General features: G+C 50.8%; 2 protein-coding genes and 1 pseudogene across 9 annotated transcripts in view; 1 reads left to right on the top strand and 2 right to left on the bottom strand.

Annotated features, from left to right (window-relative positions):
- TNIP1 (TNFAIP3 interacting protein 1) overlaps positions 1-5,678 on the bottom strand; it is a 45,571-nt gene extending 39,893 nt beyond the window's left edge. For all 7 annotated transcript variants that reach the window (XM_061189882.1, XM_061189880.1, XM_061189878.1 and 4 more), the window contains exon 1: positions 5,514-5,678. The gene's annotated coding sequence lies outside the window, so the exon portion shown is untranslated. The remainder of the gene's footprint in view (positions 1-5,513) is intronic.
- A 17,141-nt stretch (positions 5,679-22,819) lies between these two features.
- Positions 22,820-27,109, bottom strand: part of ANXA6 (annexin A6) — a 55,155-nt gene continuing 50,865 nt past the window's right edge. For both annotated transcript variants that reach the window (XM_061189887.1, XM_061189886.1), the window contains one exon: positions 22,820-23,617. In XM_061189887.1, coding sequence (XP_061045870.1) covers positions 23,558-23,617 — 60 coding nt within the window. In that variant the 3' untranslated portion in view covers positions 22,820-23,557. The remainder of the gene's footprint in view (positions 23,618-27,109) is intronic.
- On the top strand, positions 25,800-26,986 carry LOC133091049 (N-acetyllactosaminide beta-1,3-N-acetylglucosaminyltransferase 2-like; annotated as a pseudogene).

Consider the following 27,109-nt stretch of genomic DNA (forward strand, 5'->3'; position numbering starts at 1 on the left):
TCTCCAGCCCCGTAACTCCCTCCTCCAAGGGGGAAGATGACAACTTTTGAGAGTTCCCCTCGTACCAAATATGGTGAAAAGAGGGTTTAATGGGTTCAACTCCTGGTTCTGCTCCCTCACCAAGTGAGCCTGAGCAGTCCTCACTTTCCTGGTTTCTTCTCCCTATGGAAATGCTGTGAGGACCCACTGGGAACCAGAGAACACTCTGTAGACTATCCCAACAGGAGCCACAGTGCTTAGGAAGAGAGCTTCTGGGGGCAAGACCACCCAGATAAAAGCCGGAGATGTCCTATTTTAATAGCAAAGGCTGGAAACAACCTAATGAAGAAGAAAATGAATAAAGACATCGAAGCCATTTCACACCAGGGAATGCTAATACTATACAGCTGTGCAAAACAACTAGGCCAGAGCTAGAGACACAAACAGGGATGAATCTCACAGATATAACACTAAGCGAAACAAGCAAGTTGCAGAACACAGGCAGTATGATGGCATCTAAATAACATTTGAAAACAAACAAAACAATACTAAATATGGTTTACAGATGTATACGTTTATAATAAAACTGTAGAGAAATACAAGAGAATAAGCTCTAAATTCAGAACACTTGTTTGCTTCTGGAGGGGTGGGGAAGGAGATGATCGGGGAGAAATTTCACATGAACAGAAAATACGTTCTTTCTTAAGCTGGATGGGTGGATGCCCAAGTGTCTGCATGTTACCCTCGGTGTCTGAAAGATTCCTTCGTGTTTTCTAGAAGTCAGGGCTGCCGTCCTCAGACCCCCATTCCTCTTCCCAGAGGTTGGGGGTGGGGGCTGGCAGCACCTCAGAGGCAGCAGTGGGGGTGTGGCAGGAACTGGGGTCCCTCAGACCACTGAGATGAAGCTGGCCATGAGGAAGGCACGAGACCAGGGTGTGCTGGCCAGCTGAGAGCGTGAGAGCAGTACAGGCGTCCTCCACTGCGGGTGGAGACCAAACCAAGGGCCCCTGACTCATGGGACACCCCCACGCCTGCCCTAAAAGCACCAGCTCTGGTCTCTGAGTAGATGACTCCCTGGTGACACGACACCCCAGCCCCCAGCCCCCTCCCCCCCGACACACACACACACTCACACATCTGCCTGGGCCACCGGGTCTCTCCGCCCCACAGGTGCTCAAGGACACAGGCAACAGCCTCGGGGTGGGCTCCTTGGGGAGAGGAGAGTTCAGCCCCGCCCGGGGACAGCCCCCAGACAAAGAGCCAGCCGCCCCTCAGCCCAGAGCTCCTCAGCCCAGTCATCTGTTCCTATCGGAAGAGCGACTGTCCCGGGCCGGTCACGGGGAAAAACATCAAGGACTTCCTCCTGCAAGCGGCCAGGCCAGGCCGTGGCGGCCGCCCAGGTCTGTCTCTGCGGCCCAGGGAGCCTTGCTCCCCACAGGACGAGGGGCGCTTCTCCCTGCTTCCCTGTGCCTTCCTTCTGGCCACTCTCCAGGGGGCTCCAGACACTCTCCAAAGAGGAACAGGAAGAGGAGGGGCAGGCGGCATGGGGGGCAGCAGCAAGAAGCCGGGAGGGTGGGCACAGAAAGGCCTGGCCCCGTGGGAAGAACTCGGCAACTACTGGAGCCAGGGAGGGCGGCCCAGTCACTGGGCTACAGTTTTCTGGAAGAGGACGCCCTAAGATGCCTGCCACTGCAATCCCTTCATTTTGCAGCTGGGACACCAAAGCCAGCAAAGGGAGGAGGACCTGCCCAAGGCTGCAGGGACGGCAGTGACACAGAGGGGAAGCAAACCCAGTCTTCTGGTGGCCAGGTGCATGCTCTTTTCACCACACCTCCTACTGCCCTCTCTCTCTCGTCCCGCTTCCCTCCCTCCAAGTGGTCAGGTGAGCAGTGAGGGAAAAAAGAGGGACGAGAAAGGAGGTGGGCCCACAACGGGGAGCCACCTGTAACAACACTAGAAGGGGCCGCCTACAAGGCAGTTCACTCCTGACGCTGCACTGGGGGTGGTCAAGCAGAGGCTGGCTGATCACCTGCTGGGGTGCTGGGTGCTGTTGAGGAAATTCGGGCCAGATGTCCTCTGCGGCCCTCCCACACGTCTACTGCCACTATTCCAAACAGGGATGGAAAGACGTCTGAGACAAAACAAAGGATGACCCATCCAGAGAGGACACAGCATGGTCCAGAGGTGGCAGAGGATTAAAGGCAAGTTATCCCGAAGCATGAAAAATCGGACCATCTGCATCATCTCCCACTGAAATCCCTTCAACAGCCTCATGATCAGCATCATTAATAAGATTTAATGATGTTCGGCAGCCAGCAGTGATGGATCACTTACCCCACGCCAGCCCTGTGCTGAGTGCTTGACACACACTGTCTCATTAATTCACACCACCCTGGAAGTAGCACTTATGTCACGTAATCTTATAGAAGAGGAAGCAGACACAGCACCCACCCAGGTGTGCTGAACTCTAAATCAGGCACACTACACCACAGGTTCTCAGAGAGCAGCTGGGCCGGCAGCGTCAGCATCACTGCCACCAGCTGGATCAGACACCCTTGGGGGCGCAGCCCTGCAATCTGTTTAACAAGCCACCCAGGGGATTCTCATGCACGCTTGGGTTTGCCAATGCTCTGATCACGTCCCAGTGCTGCTGATGGGGAAAAACTGACTCTTCTCTGCCTGGTAGTCAAGACCATAGGGTTTTTCCTAGCCCAGCTGGTCAGCTCCCCCAGTGCAGCAGAGCCTTAGCCCAAATCCTCTTACCCTAAGTTGCAGAAGGGGCCCAGGCCCCGCTCTGCACCTCAGCATCTTGCCTGGGCCCGGCCTTGAAGTCGCCTCCTTCCAGAAGCCCCCTGACCATCTGGCACCCCCAAATTGCTCCACACCCCAGTCAGACTTACTGCCGGGCACTTGCTGGCACACTATGCCTTCCAGCTAGCGCTCATGGCACATTTCTGCCCAGTCCACTACGAGTTCCTGGAGGGCAGAGCCAGTACCTTATTCACCTGAGTACCATGCCACTCCACACAGCACCAGGCCGGAGGGCTGTCAGGAAATGTTTGCTGACTATCAGAAGAAAAGAAAAATGCCTTGGGAAGCAAGTTCTGGCTCTCACCCTGACTCTGCCACTACCTCTCTGGGACAAGAGCCTTCCCATCTCTAGGACTCAGTTTTCTCATCTGTGAAATGCACCATTATTCTAGTTGCTTCTATTCTACTCATCTGCTGAACAAACCCAGCAAAGCCTTACCCCAGACACTCTTTATCTAGTATCAGGAACGCACACGTGAAGACTAAAGAGGTCCCTGCTCTCTCCCTTCTATTCTAGGAAAAGAGGAAGACAACAAACAAGCAAGCAGTAAAAATTACTGTATGCCTGACACATACAGTATCTACACACATACTTTCTCAATTGCAAATAAGCAAGATCATTTCAGGGCATGATGAATGTATTAAAAAATACATATAATAGTAATATGACAGAAAGTGAAAAAAGGGGTTACTTTGCATAGAAAGGTCAGGGAAGGCCCCTCTGAGGAGGTGACATTTGAGCTGAGACTTGACAGATAAGGAAGAACCAGCCATGAAAAGAGCTGGGGAAAGGTGTTCCAGGCAGAAGGAACAGTACATACAAAGGCCTCAAGGCAAGAATAAACTTGGCCTGTCCAAGGGGAAAAAAAGCAGGTTGCTGTGGTTAAATCACAGTGAGTGCAAGAATAAAATATTACCCAGTAGTACCCAGAGAGGGGGGCAGACAGCCGACCTCCTACAATTCTGAGGTGTTCAAATCAGGTCGGCCAACCCAACCCAGAACATCCAGGGCCCAAGGCACAGGCAGCACTGGGGGTTAGCGTATGAGTCAGACCCCACGGCTTCCTGGGGCCCCAAAGGCCCTGGGGTGGGAATAGGGGCAGGCAGCAACCCTCAGCATGAGTGCCATGCCATACCCACGGACACACATGGATGAGAGAAAACAGGGTCACATAAGTATGTAGAACACAAGACACTCATGGCTGCAGCCTCCAGAAGGACATGATCAAGTGCTTCAGTGAAGTGCCAGGCCCTGATCACATTATTTTCCCAGGACACAGCCAGGATAGTGGAAAGGAGACAAGGCCCAGGGTTCAAGGCTTACTAGTCTTGGGCAAGTCTTAACCTTTTGGGGGTTCAGTTTCCTCACCTCAAAATTGAGGCTACTACTAGTGACTCTCTCTTAGGGTTGCTGAAAAGAGTAAATGAGATACTAAACATAAAGCACTGTGCCTGGCACACAGAAAGTGCTGATAAATGGAAGCTGTTATTATTACCATTATTGGTTTTTCACTGCCTCAGTTCTCTCTGCTGTAAAATAGTGATATTAATACATCATAGGATTGCTATGAGTTTGTGCTGATAAATATTCCAGCCTCCTAATGCAATATCCATTGTCAGGAATGAAAAAAAAATTGAGAGTCCTCTTTCCGAATCTCTCATCAGGTGCTGAATTCCCCTCTACCCTACCGCATTGTTTGGAAAATGAGTAAGAGCTGATTAAATTCTATTTTGACAATGCTGTGAAATAAAAATGATGCATTAGGAATCCACAGATTTCTCTGCACTGTCATTCTGCAAGGGGGTGGGGATAAACGTTGCTGATTCTTCTGCATCATCCACAAAAGTCCCCCCCTCCAACCAAAACACGAAGTCTCACTCAGTTGCACAAAATTCCCACCCACAAAATTCCCATACAATTAATGAATATATAATACAATCACTTTCATGTACACACAACTTCACACACTCTTGCAGACAAATGTTCTACAGCGGAATACCCACGCATATGTAGAAACTCCACACCCCAAATCGCTCCCCCAAATTCACTACAGCTACCCTGCAAATGCACCCAAATGTTGTCTCCGACAGTGGGCAAAATATGTTCAACAGAAACAGTATAGCACAGAGTCTGGAGTCAAACGCCAGAGTTCAAATCCTGACTTTGCAACTCTCTAACTGTATGACCCCAATCTCCAAGTGCCTCGGTTTCCTAACCGGTGAAATGCGGATAATAATAATCATACTCGTTTTGAGGATGGAAGTGACAAACGAGTTTAATACATGTAAAGAGCTTAGTTCAGCACTTGGAAAGCGCCCAATAAGAGTTATTTTCCTCTTCAATACGTGTGCACACGGCTTCCAAAAGTGGTCTCCCACACTATAAACAGACCCACGCCCGCACACACACCCTCCAACCCGCGGGTCCGCACACCCAGCACACAGCCCGCCTGCAGTTCCCAGACACGCTTGCCCACTCAGTGCGCACGCGCGCCCACCCCCCTCCGCGCAGGTCAGGGATTCCCCACTGGGCCGGACCCGGCCGCCCCTGGAGGTGCCCTGCGCCCGGGGACCTCGGGCGCCGGAGCCCAGGAGCCAAGAAGCCCAGGCCACCAGTGCGGGCCTGACCTCCCCCCAGCCACGCCCGGTGGACTACCGAGGCTGGGACCGGCCCAGCCCCAGACTCCCTTCCTTTCCATCCCCGCTCCGCCCGGCCGGCTTACCTGAGGGTGGGGATCCTGGGAGACCGCGCCCCGCTCTCCGCGTCCAGCCCGAGTCCAGGGACGCGGTAGAGGCCTGGGCCAGACTCTGGCCCCGCAGCACTGCACAGGATCCCGGGTCGGGGCAAGGAGACAGGGCCGGGGACTAGGAAGTGCTGGGGGCCGGGCCGCCCCACCCCCTGGGAAAGTCCCCAGCGATTGACAGGCCGCTCGCCCAATCACGCTGCGCCATCTGGGCGGGTCCGCAGCCACCGGGGTGGGACGCAGAGAGGTAAACAGCCGCCGCCGGAGCAGGCCGGTCCCTGGGTAGCCTTTGCCTCGGGCTGCAGCCTCTGCAGGTCTGGGCAGTCCCTCGCGGCCCTCCCTGCTGCGAAAACTACGGGCGCCGGAATGAGGCTGGGGCCACCCTGAAAGCCGGAATTTCAGAGTAGAGACGAGCCGAAGAGACCACCCACCCTTTCCTTGCGCCGAGGGGCACAGGGGCCGGAGCCCGGGGAGGGGACTTGCCAAAAGGCATGTAAACATTTGTAGCTGAGCCAGAGCTAGAGTTCGGTCCAGGGCTTCCCCGGACTTCTTACAGAGCTCACAGAAATTCTGAGGTGAAAGTACCTTTAAAGAAGCTTATTGTCACAGCTGACATTTTTTGCATACTTACTGCCCCAAACTTGGTAAGCACTTTGCATGCTTTATTTATTCAATTCAGTCAGTCACCCTAGTGAGATGGTTTTTATCCCCCCCCCCTTTTTTTTTTACCATAAATAAATTAATGTACAAGGCGCATGGAGGTTAGATGACCTCAGTAAGTGGCTGAACCAGGATTGAAACCCAAGTGAGCAAATCCGTAGCCCACTTTCTACACTGTCTACCTATATGTGGGCCAGATCATGCAAACAGGCTGTGAGATTTCCCAGACCAGGAAGGAGCAGTAACTTGGTTTAAGGTTGGGAACACTTGTTTTCTTAAGCCCACCATTTTATTTAAAAGAGGGTAAATTTTAATTTCAAAAAGTGGGAAGTCCTAACCTTGGAATATAGGACAGCTCTTTAAATTGGGTTAATATAGCTTTATGAAAAACTTATTCCAAAAGATTCGTTTCACCGGGACTATTGAAAACTTAGTCATTGACAGGCCCTCATCCTCAGAAAGGATTTGGGGAATTATTTCATACAGGCCCTCATTTTACAGGAGAGCTCTGTAAATTAACTGTGACTCTGTGTGAAAACACACACACACACACAGACACACACACACACACACACAACCTACCCAACTATATGCCTAATCCAAGAACTCTCCTTTCAGGATTTGTGACATCCTGGGATGCTTTTAGTTACTTCAAAGGGGTTATCAAAGTCTAAAAACGATATTAATTCTAGTTCATTTTAATTATGAAAATAAGTACACATATTTTGAAGAGGGGGAGGGGGAGAGGGATGCGAACACCAAACAGAGCACCACTGAGTGTCACCAATCACCGGGAGATTACGTACGATCTTGGACTGGTTCATACCGCAGCTCTCAGGCATCACCTCACCCATTTGTGCGCCGCCCCTGCCCTGTCCGGTTTTCTTCCTGCTCTTGTCTGTAATTCCCAGTTTGCCTTTTCCTGGAATGCACTCTTCCTAATCCCAACCAAAGTCCTTCTCATGAACACTGAAATTTACTTTAAAAAATGAAGAGTCTCCAACTGTTTGCATTTTGTTTCCAAACTATTTCAGCTGTTTTTGTAAATGTCTGACCTCAGAGAATTAGGCAAATGGTTTCATTCCCCAAAGTGCCAGGTGACTCCTAGAGGTGGGCTTGTTGGACAATGCTCTAGTATGGCACAAAAAGGTCACACAGTCACCTTTTTGCCTGATTCCTTCCTTTTGGATAATTTTTCTTAACAATTGCAATGTGTGAGAAGATGCATCTCTTCGAAGTCATGACCACATCCACCTCTTCCATCCATTTCAGTCTGTTTGAGTTCTAAACATTCCATGTTAGGGGCCATGGGACCGTTGATCACAATCCCCTATTTGGCAGATTGGTAAACTGAGTCCTCAATGTAGTAAATAACTTACTTAAGGCCACGCACATGGAGTGATGAAACCAGGGTTGGCTCCCGGTCACATGTGCTCTTTCCACTGCATCATGTTGTCTTTACAGTGTCCTGATTTTTCTTACTTTCTTACAGAAACTCAACACTCATGATGAACGTAGGCTATGGACCTAACTAATGGGGTTCTAACCACTCAACCACTGCCTTCCTGGGTTAAGTCTCTGTTCCTCTCTGAAAAATGGAGATAATGATTACCTACCCCTTAGGTGATCATGAGGATAAATGAGATAATGCAAGTAAAGCCCAAAGCTTGGCACACAGTAGGCATTCAAGAAAAGATAGTGGTTTGTAGATGTGGATTGCATGCATTGAGTAGAACTTCACTGTTAAACCCAGGAATGCAACCTCCCCAGGCTCCGTCCCACCATCCACAAACTCTCTGGGACCCTAGACACTGGGGGTTAGGCAGGGTAGGAGATGGGCCCCCTAGCCTGGCACCCCCTTCTCCCCGCAGCCCTGGAAGGAAATTTCCAAGCTGGGAAGCTGGGCCTGACACTGAGATCTGAGTGACTCAGTCAGCTGGGAACCTCTTGCTCTTCCAGAGTGAGGACAAGCACCCGTGCAAAGCCCCACCTGGCAGGAGAATCAAAAGGCCTGTGCGTTGTTTCGTTGTTTCGTTTTGTTTTGTTTTAAGGCAGGCGGTTTCCCAGTCTCCTTTCTACCACTCCCCCGCCCCCTTCCACCACCTCCACCAAGCCTGCTCCAAAGTTAACACCTAAATCCACATTTGAGGGATATGAAAAACATACCAAAAAACCCTCAACCTATAAGTGACTGAGCTCTAAATCAAGGGCCTAAAAAGGAGTGAAAGCTGCATATTAAAAACATTAGAAGGTAATATTTATGGCATATTTGCTGTGTGCTAGGTCTGCACTTTCACATATCTCCCAACCAGCCTCTGAGGTCAGAACCATTATCACCCCCACTTCACAGATGAAACTGGGGCTCTGAGGCGTTAGGTGACTTCCACAAGGTCTTCAGCAGCAACAGATCACTGGAACATGAAGATCCCGGCTCTTAAACCGTTCACGCTCTTGAGCATTATGCTATGGAGTCTTGCCAGCTAGCAAGGCACAGAACTCAAAATGCCAGTCCTTAAAGAGTCCTTAGAAAGGATCAAACCCAGCCTTTTTCTTATAGGGATGAAGCCACTGAGGGCCAGGGAGGGCCAGGGACTTGTCACAAGTCTTACAGCAAGTTTGGGATAGCACTTAAGTCTCCTGCTCCCGGAGCAATGCTATTTCCACACACCTCAGTCATGGGAAACAGAGCTTCTAAGACAAATGAACATGTGCCTCACTCTGATAGGTGAATTAGTGAGTCTGGGCCTTCGCTAGGGGTGATGAGCAGCTAATGAACTAAGAAAGGAGCGGTCCTGGGTCTGGGTCCCTTCCTTAGATCCAGTCCCACATCTCCATAGCCGGAGGCAATCTCAGGAATGGAAAATCCTACGATGGATTCTAGGTGCTTTTTGGTGTTGGGTGTGTGTGTGTATATGAGAGGGAGATTTCAGTGATAAATGAGAAATGCATGTCAAGCACATGGTGTTGGCTGAAATTGTATTAGGTAATCGTATTTGGGGGTAAAGAGTAAATAAATGAGCAGAGTTTATGGTCTCTGCTTCCCACCCTAAGCCCCAGAAAGCATTTTTAGTTCTATCTACATCCCAAATAACTGCATGAGAGGATGGATACAACGGCGCTAAGACATCCATAACTTTTGGGCTTCCCTGGTGGCGCAGAGGTTAAGAATCTGCCTGCCAATGCAGGGGACACGGGTTCGATCCCTGGTCCAGGAAGACCCCACATACCGCGGAGCAACTGAGCCCGTGAGCCACAACTACTGAGCCCACGCCACAACTACTGAAGCCTGCGCACCTAGAGCCCATGCTCTGCAACAAGAGAAGCCACCACAATGAGAAGCCCGCGCACCACAACGAGGAGTAGCCCCACTCGCTGCAACTAGAGAAAGCCCGCGGGAAGCAACGAAGACCCAACATAGCCAAAAATAAATAAATAAATGCAAATAATTAAAAAAAAAATCCATAACTTTTCACATTCATTCAGCACTTTAAGGTGAATTAAACCATTTCATATGAACAGTTTGCCCCACTTCCAAGAGGCATGTCATGCAAGGGTTAGGAGGTGGACTCTGGAGTCTGATAGACCCTGGCTTAGATCACAGTCCTGCCACTTACACCTCGCGATGACTCTCCTACAGATTCCTCATCAATAACAAGTAGGCTAAAACAGTGCCCAATGCACAGGGTAGAAAGAATGAAATGTCACAGAACCTGGCATCAGTGAGAGGCAATAATGATACTTATGATCAGCCCTATAGGGTGGGCAGGGATCATTCATCTACTCTTTCCAGTGAGGACCTCAGGGCCCAGAGCTGTGGAGGAACTTGCCCTAGACTTCACAAAGTGTTCTCGGAAACACCAGGCCTAGAAGGCATTTCTCCTTTTTCTCCAGGGTCTTTCCTGTTTTCCTCTTTTTTCATCCCAACTGTTTCCGCTGCGTCCCTGGGCTTGCCTCTTACTCTAGGCTTTCTAGGGCACCGCTGGAGGAGAGGAAAGGGCAAAGTGACAGTGGGGGAAATTCCCGCCTGTAGCAGACGTGGCCTAGCCAGGCCCCTCCCACAGTTCCTAGGAGCCCCAGGCCAGCTCCTCTCCCTCTGGCCTTCCTGTCTCCAGCTCAGAATGTCAAGTGGATCTGGGTTTGGATCCAAGTTTGCCCCTTGTCATCCTCCTGGAAGTGGGAAGAGGTCAGCCAGGCTCAGCCCAGCCCCTGAAGGAGGCAGACCCATGGGAACCAGAGCATTTCCTAATCCTGGGAAGCCCTGACAGTGCTGTTCAGCCTCACCCCAAGTCCTCTCCCATGCACCCTCTTCCAGGGCCCCTCCCACTTCTCCCTCCATTCTTCTCCAGCCCAGAAGCCACTGTGACAGCAACTTGGCCTCCACTCCTTGCCCCTCCTAGCCAGGGACTTCCCTGGGCTGGGCCTCTGACCAGCTTTGGAAAATCTGGACTGACTGTGATCAAAGAGGAGGCCGCATCACCACTGTCTGCCAGCCCATCACCCACTCCTAGTGCCTCGGGCTCTCTCTGTGTTAAAGGCTCAACCACAGAAAGGTCCAGCTGACCCTGGAGGAGAGCAGGTGGGAGAGTCCTCCAGACGTCCTTTCTCCCCGGTGTTAAGGAGGGCCCCAGCCTTCCACCATGTTCCCAAGGGAGGCAGGGCCAGACTCCCACCTGGTCTCTTCCTATCTAGCTTTAGACCACTGAAGTGCCCAACACATGCCCAAACACATACCCTCAAAAACTCACAGGCGCATAATCATGTAATGACCCAGACACAGACGCCCACGGACACACACACACACATAGACATGCTCACACGCTTTTGCTCACACAGTCGTACACACAGGCACCTCGGGAGATGTGACACACGCTCACAAACGTAGACACACGTTCTCACACATGCACACACACACACCTGCCTTCACACTTGCAAACCTACCCACCCCCTCTTCTTGGGAGAAGGATAAGACAAAAACAGACCTCTCTTTTCCTTCCCTTTGGAAAAACTGGCAGCGACTAGAGAGAAAAAGACTGGCTGAGAAGGCAGAGCAAGAAGAGGAGGGCAGGAAGAGGAAATAAGAAATGGAGGGAGAGACGCAAGAGGAGAGCGAGGCCAGGCGAGGAGGTAGAGGCCCAGAGCCCAGGCCCTTGAGGGGAGAGGGAGCTGGGCCGGGGCAGCCACAGATCCCAGCTGGCAGGAAAGCGGAGGGGGGCCAGGTGGCTCGTGGCTCAGCCAGGAGGGTCTGGTGGCCCCGGCAGTCTTGTGCGGTGAGCCCTTGCCCTGTCCTGGCTCACGGCCCCCGCGCCAGGTCACTCACCTGGGGAAGGGCAGGGGAGGACGGGGTCTGTGCAGCGGGGCTGCCACCCGAGAAGGCTCCTCCGCTCACCGCGCTTCTGCAGGAAGGAGAGCTGGGCCAGGCTGACTTTTAGGCAGGAGGGGAATTCCCCACGACAGAGACGCAGGCAGCCCCGCAGACTCGACTGAGGCCCATCCCGCCCCCTGGCAGAGCACGGGGCCCTTCTTTGTCAGTTCCCCACCTGTCACTTCCCAGACGGGCTGTCACTTGCTGTGAATTCCAGGGCAGGGAGGGGGCTCTGGGTAAGAGCCCGCCCGGAAGCCTGATGATTCTGTGGCTGGACTGAGAACTGGCCCAGGGGCAGAGGCAACCCGGCCGGCCCACCCTGCCCCAGCGTGGGGTTCTCCCGAGGACCTCGATCTCTTCCTTTGCCTAAGGTGGGGGGATTCCAGCACCCAGGGTCCTGGCCGAAATCACCAGCCGCCCAGCGCACATCCTCTTGCCCATCCCCCCTCCCCGTTCCTCTCCCATCTGTTTCCACTTAGTTTCTTCTCCACAGGGTAGGAAAAAGCCCACTCCTTCCCTCTGTGCCGGATCTCATTGGGATGTTGAGTGGGGCCTTAGAGACCTACCCACCAATGAGCAGCCCAGCTCTGCACTAACTCCTGAGGCTCACTTCCCCATCCTGAGCCTCAGTGATCCCCTGCTGTAAAATGGGGATAATGAGTCCTGCTTTGCCCGCCTCCTGCGATGGTAATTAAAATAAAATGATAGTTTACAGACATTCTTTGTAAACTATTGATTACTTTACAAACGTAAGGTCTCAGTTCATTATCTGCTGAAAAGATGCCTAAGGAGGAGATGGATGGGGACCATCTGGATGAGCTGGCCTTTCTCCATCATTCCCGGTTCTGGAGTTTCGTCATTCTTGCACAACATTATAGACCACTGAAGACCTAGGAATGGACAAGTCAGACCCACTTTCTGCCCACTCAGAGCTCACAGGCTCTGGGCTGCGCTGTCCAGTACAGTAGCCATTAGCAGTACATGGCTATTTAAATATAAATTAGTTGAAATTAATAAAATTAATAATTCAGTTCCCCAGTAGCACTAGCCACATTGCAAGTGCTCAAGAGTGGCTACCACCTTAGACTGCACATGTATAGAATATTTCCATCACCACAGAAAGTTCTATTGGATAGCATTGCTCTGGGGGCTGCAGGCAAATCAATAGGTAACTACAGTCAAGTGTGGTAGAGTTGTATTCTGACAGGAGGAATACAAGGAGCTATAGGAGCCAGGACAAGGGAGCGTCTGGTCAGGATTTGGGAACTGGGAAGTCTTCCTAAAGGAAGGGACACCTTGGCTGAGACCCGAAAGTAGCCAAGCAAGAGCATAAGGAAGGGTGTTCTCAGCAAAGGGAATAGAATATGCAAAGAGAAGAGAGAGTACATTCAGGGAACTGAAAATTGTTCACTCTGAGTGGACCATGGAGTTTGAAGCAAACAAAGGGGAAGTAACAGAGGTGGGTCTGGAGAAATACCCAGGACCAGATATCAAGAGGCCACATCAGTCCTGGGCAGGGCATTGGGAGGTAGGGGGACAGGGGGTGATGGAGTGGGAGAGCCCACTGACTCTGATCCTCAACTGTTTCTGTGCCCTTCAGATTGGGATTGCCTGGGGAATGCTAGAGACACCTCCTGGCCCAACAGTCTCACTTTACAGATGTGGAAGTAAAGAACAGACAGGGGAAGTGACTTTCCAAGTGAGTTAATCGAGGGACTTCCTGACTCCTAGTCCAGTGCTCTTTCCCACACCACACTCAGTCCCCCGGTTGCACAGGCTGCTTTTTAAATGTTTCAGTAGCCACATGAGGCAAGCAGCTACCATACCAAACCACGCAGAGAGTCCTACAGGACTAATGACACCAGTCCCTGAGCTAGACCAGGCGCAAAGGGTGATACGCTTCCCTGCATGTAAACTCTTTTCTCTGCGGGGAGTAAAAATATACCTTCTCACACCCACATTGTCAGATGCTCCCATCTCTGTCCTCTGATGCCAAATTGCAAGGCCTCCCTTACTCATGTCCCCAACAGCTCAGAAACTGGCATTTGCGATGATGGCAGGAATCAGCATCAGGGAGAGAGATCTTGCTCCTGGCTCCCTTTGTGAAGCCCCCTGAGTCAGCCAGAGCCTTCTGTGAAATTGAGGAATGTCCCTTCCTAGAGGAAACGGAGTTTCAGATTCCTCATTAGTATAATGTGTAATTCAGCCCTGATGTTCCGGGATTGTGATATTTCCCCTATACACAGTAGTTTCTCTCCAGAGGCCACAATCATCATAGATCCTCTGTGAATTCACAAAACTCAGCTTAGACTGGTTCCTGCTCCTGGAGTCCTAAATGGTGGAGGGACCTTAAAGGGCTAAGGAGGCTCAAGTAGCTGGACCCACATGAGCTGCAATCTCCAGTTAGAACACTTGGTTTGCGCACCCAGTGGGAAGATTAGCTCTGGGCTTTCCCTGCTCAAATGCTGAGAACAATCAGCTTCTCCCACCTTCTCTTCCCCTTCTTCCTTCTTCCGGCCATGGATTTCCTGAAATTGCCTACCCTGTTCAGGCCAAGGGATAGACATCAAGGAAGAAGAGGCCCTTGGACTGCGTATCAGAAGACTTGAGTTTGAGTCCTGGCTCCGCTGTGTGGCCCTGGGCAAGTTCCTTCCCCTCTCTGGTCCTCAGCTTCGCCTTCCATAACATGAAGGAATCAGACTAGATGATCACTAAGCGACCTTCCCTTCTGACACTGTAAGGAAGTCTAAAAGTTCAAAGGAAGGAGAAATCAGAGCAGGCCAAGATGGTCAGGAAATAATAACAGTAATATCTGATACTTAAGATTAACATGTACCAGGCATGGTACTAAGTGCTCTTCAATGTGTTCTTTTATGCATAGGGTTCATCAGAACCCTATGAGATTGGTACTGCAGGTTTACAAATGAGGAAACTGAGGCTTATAGTGGTTTAAGCCAACAGCTACTAAGTGGCATAGCTGGAGTTCAAACTCAGGTAATTAATGTCTCCAGAGCTTACCTGGGGGAGATGAGATCTTTGCTGAACTTCAAAAGATGGGTGAGATTTGGATATACAGGGGGAAGCTCTCACAGGCCCACTCCTTTGCTACTTAATTATCCAGACACCCCGCCGCCCAACCCCACCCTTAATTTCCTCTCCCACCCTGACGTCTCTGGTCTCGTTGCTGATGTTGTGGGAATAGCATTGAGCCCGTCTCATAATAGTCAATCAATATTTATTTAGCGAATGAATGGATTTGACTCTGTGGGCTTCCTGATTCATCAATTCTGTTGAAAGCTCCCCCAGTGCTATTTGAACCTAGACCAGGACTCTGGGCAGATTTCTGGAGCCCACCATAGACCTGAGGTATCAGACTCTCTCGGGGATAGGGCCCTAGAGATGGCACTTTAAATAACCTTTCAGGGGTGGTCTTAGTACTTGGCAGTTTGAGAAGCCCAAGCTCCCTAAGCTGGGTCTTCCAACTCCAAAGTGAGAATTACCTGCTCAGATACAGGCAGCCAAGAACTCACCGTCATGAACTAGCGGGCAGTACCAAGTATGCTAGCACTTCTCTGGGTCACCCAAACATCAAATCTGTGACTTTTGCAAAAATGCTTTGAGTCCACAAGCATCCACTAGGTGCTAGGCCCATTGCTGTTGCTGACTCACTATGTGACCTCAGTGGAAATTTCCTCTCTCTGTCTCTCACCTTCCTCATTTGTGAAAAGCGGTCAATTCTCTTTGCCCATCTATAACCAGGGAATAGCTGTGTGCGTAGAGGTGTGCCCATTAGGATGATTTCATAAAGAATATCATAGGTGAGGGGTTTGTCAACTTTAGTGTCCGTCAGAATCATCTGATCCATTTGGTCTTGGGTGGGGGCCTTAGATCAGTGGTTCTCAATCCAGGCAGCACATGAGAATCACCTGGGGAGCCTTGTAAAAATACAGATGCCCAGGCCCCACCCCAGAGTAATTACAGCAGAATCTCAGGGGGGTGTGGCCTGGGATTGGTATTTAAAAAGCTCCCCAGGGCTTCCCTCGTGGCGCAGTGGTTAATAATCTGCTTGCCAATGCAGGGGACATGGGTTTGGGACGTGGGTTTCAGCCCTGGTTCAGGAAGATCCCACATGCCGTGGAGCAACTATGCCCGTGCACCACAGCTACCGAGCCTGCGCTCTAGAGCTCGTGAACCACAACTACTGAGCCCACGTGCCACAACTACTGAAGCCCGCGCGCCTGGAGTCCGTGCTCTGCAGCAAGAGAAGCCACCGCAATAAGACCGCGTGCTGCAACGAAGAGTAGCCCCCGCTCGCCACAACTAGAGAAAGCCCGCGCACAGCAGCGAAGACCCGATGCAGCCAAAAATAAATAAAAATAAAATAAATTAATTAAATTTAAAAATAAATAAATAAATAAAAACTCCCCAGGTGATTCAAAGTTGTGACCACTGCTCTCAAAGGTCTTTTCTAACAGTTGGTTCTGATGCAGGTGGTCGCAGGACCTCACTGTTTCCTTTTTTTGTACCAGGGAAGGTAGCTTCTCAGCACCAGGGTCAGAGACCAGGAGGAGAACAGATCTTAGCATCTGGAGAGCTCTATCCCTCTTCTGTGGGTCACAGGACATCATACATGGTGGATGTGAAAGGAAAAATTAAAACTCAAACCAAGTCACTACAAGGAGAGGAGGTACATATAATTCTGTCAACACCTGAAAAATGGAATTCAGGGATGCATTTTGCAAAATTGTTCTTTCCAAGGAAACAGAAACAGGGCAGGCGGTATGTAGCAAGAGTCAAAGGAAGAAGATCCAAGGACAAATGTTGCAAGACTGCGCTGCTGAAGGAAGTTGTTTCTTAGCATATCAGCTCTGGAACAAAGCTTTGAGATTATCCAGGCCAACCCCCTGGCCAGATGGAAGGAGAACCTAAGGCCCAGGGAGGGGGAGGCATGTGCCCAAGGTCGAGTTAGCTTTACAATCCAGGCTTCCAGAACACCTCCTGCCTGCTGCCCTTTACTCTGTCCCTCAAGCACGTATCACTTCTGCTTTTGTTCCAGATTCCCAGCCCACCCTCTACCCTCACACCCTCTTGGACAGCACCCAGGATCAAAGAATGGGACTAAATCTGTGAGCCTGGATCTACACTGGCCAGATGACAGGGACGAAAGCCAGCGGGAGACTGGGGGGAGCTGGAGAGGAAGGAGCAGTGTCTGATGATGCGGCCTGACCTCAGAAAGGAAGCCTGGTCACCAGGGGGAATTTCCCCGGGGTGAGGTCTCATGTCTATGCAAATATTGCACTCCAATTAACCTGGACCCCAGGATGGGAGCGAGGCAGGGGAGAGAGGGGACCCTGGGAGAGGCAGGGAATTGGGAAGGCAGGTAATAGGGCCTGAACTTCCCAGGTACCAGGCATTGTGCTAGGGTCTTTGTGTGCTTAATCTCATTTTGTTCCTGAAACATCCTCCTAAGTAGGAAGGTTGGGAGCCTGAGACCCAGTAAGGGGAAGGTACATTTGCCCATGAGAAAGCACAGCACATTCTGACCCCGAGGGGAGAGGCCATGATGATGATGGGTCTGGTGCTGCAGCTGCTGACTAAGGTGACAGTAATGGGGCCCAAGTCTGAGAAGTCTGGCAGTTTCGTTTTAGGTTTCCATCTCACTCACCTGGGGAGTTTTATTCTGGAAACAGCGAAAAGGCATCAGGGATGTAGTGACCCTGACTTCCTGTGGGCAAATCCGAGTCCTCAAGTTTTCCCAGGTTCAAGGGTAGGAGGTTGGGGGGTGGCAGCTGGCGCTGTTAACCCTTTCACCATCAGCTTCTTCTAGAACACTCCAAGAAAAGTGGAGAACGGGCTGGAGGCTTTTGAAGGAAAATCTCTGTCTCCCTCCTGCATCTTTACATTTCACTCACCTTGAGGCTCACTTCCTCCAGGAATCCTTTCCTGGGGATTCTGCTCCATTGCAAGGCTGATTTCCGCCCCCTCCTCCAGGGAGCTGGTCTTGCCTCCCCAGAGCTCAAGGCAGGGTAGTTAGGCCCAAAGCCTGCCCGCCAGACAGCCTGGTTGTTTCTCCTCCTTTCGAAGAACAGAACGAAGTACACACACAGGAACAGGCAGGTCACAGGTTCCTAGAGTTGTGTGCTGAACAGCAAGGCTGTGTGCCAAGAAAAGCATGAGCTCACACGTGCCCTAGCGAGTGTGTGTGAAAAGCAAGTTTGGGTGCTTGTGTGAGGCCCTTCCTGTGTGGCCAGCAGTGCATCTGTGGGCAGCGATGTCTGTCTTTCTATTTGTGACCAACCGTGTTGTGGAGGCCTAATCATATTTCTCTCTGTGGTCAAGAACGTGTGTTTCTGATTCTGGGTATACAGAGTGTGTGTCCCTGTGGCTGTGTCTGGTGGTGACTTGGAATTGTGTGTGTGTGTGTGTGTGTGTGTGTGTGTGGTAAGTAGTACTTATGGGCTTTGAGTGGATACCCGATGTGTGGGAAAGTGGAAATGGAGATCGCTGGCCCAGCACAGGCTTGGGATCTCTGTGTCATCCCCCGCCCTCCCTGCTCTCCTGTCAGGCCCTCCCATCCCCACCCATGGCTATCTCCAGGTCAAGGTCCATGGCCATCTCAGTGGGGTAGCCACTAGGGGGTTCTGGCTACAGCTGGCAGCGCTGAAGGCAGGTGGTGGGGCTAGAGGAAGGGGTGGGACCATCCCACAGAATCTGTTAACTGCTAGACACCTGGGCCTGGGGGAAGGGCCCGTTCCCAGATGGCTCTGGTTGAGGGCCTCCTCAGTCCTCACCTAGCTGAGCGGAGGGCAATGGGATGGCCCGCACCAGGGACCTTGGCCTCTTCCTGCCTTTAAAGCACTTCCTGCTGCCTCTGGGTTCCCAGGTGATGACACCTGGCTTCACCTCGGCCTCCCTCTCTTGTTTCCCACGGCAGGTCAGGCAGTTTCCTTGGTTTCTTGTTCCCTCTTGTGTCTTTCTTCTCTTTTCTCCATCTCTGCTTCCCCCTACCCTGGCTCGGGTCCTCATCCCTCCACGTCAGGGGAATAACTGCAAGCCTGTCCGGTGGTCTCCCAGCCGCTGGGCTGGTCTCCTCCTCCACGCAGGGCCCCAGAGATGGCTTTCTAAAGGATGTCTCTGATCATACTACTCCCATCCCCAGCACATTCAGGGGCTGGCCAGGGCCCAGAGGGTAAGCGCCACACTCCAGCCCGGACTCTCCGTGACCTTCCCAAACGGTGTCTTCACGCTGGGTGCGGGGCCCAGGATCTCCACGAGCATACCCCACCGCCTCCAATTCCCACCTCTGTACCTTTACTCAAGTTGTCCCTGCCTGCCACTCTCTCCCTCCTTCAGTATCTTTTACTATTGAGAGCTTCTCTGCCCATCTTTTGAGGTGCTTCTCACATGCCCTCTTTCCAGGGAGATTTTTCAGGCCTCTCTGTAGTTAATCTGTGGCCTCTGCACTTGGTACCCCTTCCTACTGCGTGTTTGGTTGAATTTTTCTTATAATCTTTCCCGACTTAGCTCTCTGAAGGTAAGGAGAACAGTTGTAGGGACTCAGTTAATCATCAGAGGCTCTTGAAAGAGACTCCTCCTCTCTGTCTTTCTCTGCTCTGAAATGGAATCCAGCCTATTCATTAATAACAAAGAGTTGATATTTATTGTCTTTGCTGTGTCCTGGACAGTGTCCCCAGAGATAGACATGCATTGCCTTAGTTCATCTTCACAACAACCCTGTGAGATAGAAACCTTGGTTGTTCCCATTTTACAGATAAGGACATCAAGGCATAGTGAGGCCAAGCAACTTATCTCCTTCTCAGTGGTTGGCTGGCATTCAAATCCAGGCCGGTCTGCCTGCCTCCCTCCCTCCATAGATCTAACTAGGCTCAGTGACAGAACTAGAATTTCCCATTCGCCTAACTGCAGCTGTGAAGTGGGGAAGTCTGCCCTGGGAAACCTGAGGTCTGAGGGGAGCGGGGAGGCCCGTTAGAGCAGTGATTTACCGCTCTGGGTTCTGAAATTTGGACTGCGCAACTTGACACTTCTCCCTCCTGTTCTCAGCTCTGCCATCAGGAGGAAGAGGAGGATGTGTCATCCGAGAGAGCAGAGACGGAAGCAGGAGACCCGGGTGCTAGTTGCAGGTCTAGCCCTCGCTCACAGCACGGCCACAGTCTGCTCTGTGGGCCTCGATTTCCAAACTTGGGAAATAAGAGGGTTGGTTTGGATGATCTCTAAGACCATTTCCAGCTCAGTCAATCCATGATGTGCTGTCTTCAGGCAATTTGCGTCACCACTTGGACCCTGGGTTTCCTTGTTAGTAGAATGAGGTGCTCACCCCTGCACAGCGGCAGACGATTACTGAAGAGAGGGATCACTCCAGTGGGATCACTCTGGCGATGGTGACTCGCGGCTCTCAGCAAAGCCGGGCACAGCAAGTTATCAGGGTGCTGTAAACAGCCAACAGTTCCCACAATGTTCTCCAACAGCAGGAAATGTGATGGCAGCGATTCCCAAATAGTCGCTCTCTGCTCAGCTTAAAAGGGCAACCTCCTCCCAGCCAGCCACTTCCTTCAGACATTTCCTCCTGGTCCCAAAGACCAAGGTGGGCGCAGCCCAGTCCAGAGCTGCCGAGAAGCGTTTGCCCTGAGAGAAAAGGCACGGCTCAGGGCAGGAGGGGAGCAGTCAGGAGCTGGAGGGAAGCTGACGCTGGGCTGAAGCCCTCTCAGAGGGGAAGACTGAAGAAAGTGGAAGGACGTGCAGGGTGTTGACAGAAGCACTGGACCGGGGCCAGGACTGCATGGTTCCAGTTCTTTCTGCCGCTGAAAGGCTATGTGACCCTAGGGCTGCTGCTTCCTCTCTGTGAAGTGACAGTTGTCTGTCTGGCTGAGAGGGAGGTGAGAATTTCTGAGGGCCCCTTCCACACTAGAGCATCACGACCATCCTCCTGTGCTCCCACTTTGAGACAGCAGCCGTCTGGGCTTCTGCTTTCTCTTTCCTTTTAGTTTTAATTTAGTCCCCACCACTTCTCTCCGTTGAACTTTGGCCACAGAAACAACCTCCAGTGTTGTTTAGTACAGTTTTGGAGACGGCTGGATGGGAGGGACACTTGAACATAATCTTTTAAGGATTAGGACCACAACGGTCTAAGTTTTTCTATCTTTAGCATCTTGCACATGGCATGGCACATAGGAGGCATTCAGTAAGCATAAGGTGCGTGAGTGGATGGATGAATGAATCAGGTGCCTTGGATTCAGAATAGTGGTTACTCCTTCCTCTGCCACAGCTCCAAGAAAAAAGCGGGGTTTGCTCTGCAGGTACCTGGGACTTAGCACAACTGTTGTAGTAGCCTCCCAACTGGCCACCCTCCCTTCATAGGCTTTCCTTAAATTCATAGAGGCTTACCTTCCCCGGCCAAGAACCTCCAAAGGCTCCCCCTGGGTTATGAGATAAAATCTTGACTTACAAGGTCCTCTAATTGGATGCAAACTCCCATTTCTAATCTCATCTACCTCCCCTCAAAACACTGAGGGTCTCCCTCCTACTACTGACCAATCCCAGAATGCAACATACCTTAACTGAAAACTCAAGTTAACTTAAGTGAAAACTGCATGTTGAGGGATTAGTGTCATGTCTGGTACACGGCCAGTGCTCCGCTTGAGCTATCCTTCTTCCTGCTTTCCAGGAATTCTAGAAATTCCTGGTTTCTCCACTTGTGTGTTCCCCTCAGCCTCATGAGGTCTTCCCATGGCCTCAGATTCCATCACTCTTTCCTTTCCATCCCCAGACTATTTTTCCCCCGGAGGTTTTTTTTTTTTTTTTTTTTTTTTGCTGCCCTGTGTGATGTGAGGGGATCTTAGTTTCCCGACCAGGGATCAAAACCCGTGCCCCCTGCATTGGGAGCGCGGAGTCTTAACCACTGGAGCACCAAAGTCCCCCCTCGGTGCATACTTTTAAGGCGCTTCCATATTTGTCTTCCGATGCCTCTGTGGTGCACAGCTGATGACTTTTTGAAAACAAAGCTCAAGGAAACATCTTGGGAGCCACCTCCCGGCTTCTACAATGGGGCTTGGCTCAGGGCAGGTGGTGCTGGCAGCTGACTCGGAGCCAGACGGCCCCAAACTTCCACGAATCATTTCATTTACTCCACAAAGGCTGTGCCATAGGTAGGACTGGGACCTGTCTTACAAACGAGGAAACTGAGGCTCAGAGAGATAACATGCTCACGGTCAGTTAGTGGCAAAGGTCTGACTCCACAGCTCTGAACCACTGTGTTAATTTATCTTCGCTAATAGTTAAATTAAGTTGGGCAAAGAGTCAAACTAGCTCTCAGCTGACCCTCATGGGGTTTGGGCTCACAGCCTGGTGGAGGGAAGGAAGTGGGGAAGACACAAGGTAAACTGCCTGACTTTCAGACTCATTATGTCAGAGGTGAAGAGAGGGCTCTTCGAGACTGTTAGGTCCAACTCCTCACTGTACAAATGGAGTCACTGAAGCCCAGTGAGGGCAGGGGCTGGTCCAAGGTCACACAAGACCAGACTTGGGACTTCCCTGGCGGTCTAGTGGTTAAGACTGTGCTTCCACTGCCAGGGGGCACGGGTTTGATCCCTGGTCGGGGAACTAAGATCCCGCATGCCACGCACAATGCAGCCAAAAAAATAAATAAGAAAAGAAGAAAAAAGTAAAGAAAAGACCAGACGCAGCACGTTTCCCAACGTCCCCACGCCATTCCCTGCTCAGCAACTACAATAAGCACACGTTGAACTGCAGGAGAGGGCAGGTCAGCCAGGCCAGGGAGCAGAGCCCTCCAGCCAGTAGGCACCCACATGCCATGGTCGCTAGATAACTTTAGATCTGAGTCCCACGGCAGAAGCAGAGCTGGGGGAAGGGAGATGGAGAAAGTGCAGCTGACCTCCCGTTGAGCACTGATTTTCACAAAGTAGAAGCTTTCCACTGGCCTCCCCAGATCACGATCACATCTGGTGCCCCTGAAGAGTTCAAAAGAGGAAGCCTGGGCTCGGATGTCATGGATGAAGCGTGCACAGAGAAACATCCAGGTAGCAGAGGGAGGAGAGCGGACCCAAGACCCAGACCCGGCTGCGCCAGCCTTCCCAGGCTGACCTGAGCTCAGACCCTCATTCGGGATTCCCAGGAAGGGATGGGAAGATAGAAAGTCACTCCTGGGCAGGTTAACACCTCAGCTCTAATGGCAACAATCTGGGCTGCAGGTTCTAGGTCAAAACCACAGATCCCTCTTGGAAATGTATTTATGTGTCTGTATGTCTCTTTTTATTTAAAGAGAGAAGAAATGGAAAGGGAATGATTTGGAGGCACATCCTAGAATGTCAATGTTACAAAGCCAAGATCTTTTTGTCGAACTCTCTCATTTTGTAGCCAAGAACATAGAGACTCAGGGAGGGAAAGAGACTGGTGCAAGGTCATAAAGCAAGTGTGTGGCGGATACAAATTTGAACCCAGGTATTTGGACTCCTGGTTCAGTGGTCTAGCACAATAACCGGGACAGAGGCGGCGGTGAAACGGTGGGAGGACTGTCAGTTGGCCCGAAGATATTTCTTCCTTCCCCCCGCCCCCAGAACTGGCACCTGCCACCACACCACACCCCACCATGCAAAGCACACACATCACTCGCTTCACATTCAGAGGCTCAGAATGTTTTTGGCTTCGACAAAGCCCAAACCAGGGCCGGGACTGTGACAAGGGATGGAAGCTGGGAAGGCAGGAGGAGGAAGATGGGGAGGGAGGTGGACGGGATCAATGGCTACGGTTCTTCAGCCACTCAGACGTGAGTAGGAGTGACCGTGCCGCGCCCTTACTGGCTAGTGGGAGTGGGAGCTTTTCCTAAACCCCAGTTGAAGACAAGAGCCCACCCCGGCCCCTCCCCCCACCCCTGTCCCTTCTTTAGTCTCTGAAGCTGGAGCATCAGGCTGGGTCATGGCGGGGGATGACCACTTCTTAGCAGAGGTGCCCGCCAACGCCGGCGGTCCTAGTCCTCGCCTCCACAGACAGCCAGCAAGGCCTTCAGGAAGTGACCGGAGGTGTCGCCCTGGCAGGGACAGAGGGAGAGCAGAGTGAGTGAAACAATCCTGATGACCTCAAGGCCCCCTCCTCCCAGCTGCTGGCAGCCTGGATGTCTCCCTAGTACATAAATGTGACCACGTCCCTTCCGTGGCTCCCCATCATCCTCAGGAAAATGTCCAAGCTCTAGGCCTGGCTTCAAGGCCTTGTGGGGTCTGACCCTCATGAAGCTCTGTGGCTTCACCTCCCCCCTTCCTTCCGGGAGCATCTTGGTCATCTTACTACCTATATACCTACCATTGCTCCACCTAGCACGCCCTCCACACTGCCCCCAAATCCTGTTTGCCATCAGATGCCCCCTCCTCTGTGAAGCGTTCCTGCCTCTATGTTGTCTCCTCCCATGGCTGCCTTGCACCCTGCTAACCCTCCCCCCACGGCCATTAACACAAGTGTTACGGCAGCGGTCCCCAAACTTTTTGGCACCGGGGACCGGTTTCGTGGAAGACAATTTTCCCACGAACCATGGTTGGGGGTGAGGGGTGGGGGATGGTTCAGCGGGAATGCGAGCGATGGGGAGCGACAGGTGAAGCTTCACTTGCTCGCCCGCCACTCACCTCCTGCTGTGCGGCCCAGTTCCTAAGAGCCCGTGGAACGGTACCGATCTGCGGCCCAGGATTGGGGACCCCTGTGTTACGGGATTCCTTATTTGAACAAACATTATCGAGCACTTACTGGGTAACAGGCCCTTGCAAGAATTTATGTGACCATCATTGGATTTATGTTGTATTGTCTGGCATACGACAGGGCTATGGGGGGGAGGGAGCAGACTTTCTCCCTCTTTTTAGAGGGCTCCTGTCATTTTTATCATATTTTTTGTTTTTGTAATTTTCGATATATGATTAAAAATAATACATCAGGACTTCCCTGGTGGCGCAGTGGTTAAGAATCCGCCTGCCAATGCATGGGACACGGGTTCGAGCCCTGGTCCGGGAAGATCCCGCATGCCATGGAGCAACTAAGCCCGTGGCCACAATGACTGAGCCTGCACTCTAGAGCCCGCGAGCCACAACTACTGAGCCCACGTGCCATAACTACTGAGCCCACGTGCCACAACTACTGAAGCTTGTGTGCATGGAGCCTGTGCTCCATAACAAGAGAAGCCACCACACCACAACGAAGAGTAGCCCCTGTTTGCCACAACTAGAGAAAGCCCAAGGGCAGCAACGAAGACCCAACACAGCCAAAAGTAAATAAATAAATAAAGTTATATAAAAAAAAAAAGAGGAACTTTCCTCTTAAAAAAAAAAAACATTGTTGTAAACAATTCAAATCAAAGGATTATACAATAAAAGTCTCCCTCCTACCCCAACCCCTAATTTCCTAAATCAAGAGGTAGCCACTGTTGTATTTACTTGTGTGATTTTCTAGCAATGCTTTTCCATATGCATATACAAATATGTATATATGTATAATGTCCCTTTTCTGCAGAGCATTCATACTATTCTGGGCCATAATTTTTGACTTAGAGAAGATCCCAAATCAGCACACAGAGCCTCCTCATGCTTTTTCATGGCTGTACTGTACTCTATCATATGGATGCACTGTAATTTATTTAACCAGTTCTGTATGAAGGGCTTCCAATCTTTTGCTACTATAAAAGAATGCTGGCATAACTATTCCCGTACGTGTCTTTGAGAACACATGTGGCTATGTCCATAGGATAAATTCCTACAAGTAGAATTATCAAGTCCAAAGTATATGCATTTAAAAATTTTAAACTGCCAAAGGACCCTTTAAAGATGTGCTACCAATTTACATCACAAGGAGACATCACCTCATACCTGTCAGAATGGCTATTATCAAAAAGACAACAAATAACAAGTGGTGAGGATGTGGAGAAAAGAGAACCCTCGTGCACTCTTGGTGGGAATGTAAATTGGTGCAGCCACTATGGAGAACAGTATGGAAATTCCTCAAAAAATTAAAAATAGAACAAACGCCGGAGGTGAGCTGAGCCGGGGCCAAGCTGAGGCCAAGCAGTCCCGCCTCAGACACCACCCAGCCGCCCATCGCGGGTGCAACGTATGGAGCGAGAGCAGCGGAGGCGGTTGCCGGGCTGAGCCCCGCGGAGCTGCCTGGATGCGGATGCAGCTGTGATCGCCCGCCCCGGCCCCGCTGAGCAAGAACTGTTCCCGGACAAGATACGAGAAATGAGTGTTGGAAGTCGAAGAATAAAGTTGTTGGGAATCCTGATGATGGTAAATTATTTGATTGTGGCAGTCTCCAAAAGCAGTAGCGAAGAAAAAAATGGAAAAGGGGAAGTAATAATACCTAAAGAAAAGTTCTGGAAGATATCTGACCCTCCCAAGGCATATTGGAACAGGGAACAAGAAAAGCTGAACAGGAGGTACAATCCCATTTTGAACATGTTAGCCAACCAGACAGGGGAAGCATACGGATTTTCCAAAATAAGCCATCTGAATTATGGTGAACCTGACCTGAGGGTCACATCAGTAGTTTCAGGTTTCGACAGTTTGCCAGACAGATTTAAAGACTTTCTGTTGTATTTGAGATATTGAAATTATTCACTGCTTATAGATCAACCAGATAAGTGTGCAAAGAAGCCCTTCTTATTGCTGGCGATTAAGTCCCTTACTTCACATTTCGATAGAAGGCAAGCGATTCGGGAATCTTGGGGCAAAGAAACCAATGTGGGGAACCAAACAGTGGTGCGAGTCTTCTTACTGGGCCAGACCTCCCCAGAGGACAACCATCCTGACCTTTCAGATATGCTGAAATTTGAGAGTGAGAAGCACCAAGACATTCTTATGTGGAACTACAGAGACACCTTCTTCAATTTATCTCTGAAAGAAGTACTCTTTCTCAGGTGGGTGAGCACTTCCTGCCCCAATGCTGAGTTCGTGTTCAAGGGCGCTGATGATATTTTTGTGAACGCCCGTCACATCCTGAATCACTTGAATAGTTTATCCAAGAACAAAGCCAAAGATTTGTTTATAGTTGATGTGATTCCCAATGCTGGACCTCGTCAGGATAAGAAACTGAAGTACTACGTCCCGGAAGTTCTTTACACTGGCGCCTACCCGCCTTATGCAGGGGGGAGGTGGATTCCTCTACTCCAGCCACCTGGCTCTGAGGCTATACAGTGTAACTGACCAGGTCCTTCTCTACCCCATCGATGATGTTTATACTGGAATGTGCCTTCAGAAACTTGGCCTCGTTCCAGAGAAACACAAAGGCTTCAGGACATTTGATATAGAAGAGAAAAACAGGAATAACATTTGTTCCTATGTAGGTTTGATGTTGGTACATAGTAGAAAAACCTCAAGAGATGATTGATATTTGGTCTCGGTTGCAAAATGCTTACTTAAGTTGCTAAATTATGTACAAACTAAATTTTGCATAGAAAGATGTATCTCGAATAGTTCCCATGTTATGTTCTCTCACATTAGAGGTAATTTCTATGTAAAACCATCAAAATTGCCTTTATGAGTAGTGTCCA

The sequence above is a fragment of the Eubalaena glacialis genome, chromosome 4, assembly GCF_028564815.1.
Source record: "Eubalaena glacialis isolate mEubGla1 chromosome 4, mEubGla1.1.hap2.+ XY, whole genome shotgun sequence".
NCBI lineage: Eukaryota > Metazoa > Chordata > Mammalia > Artiodactyla > Balaenidae > Eubalaena > Eubalaena glacialis.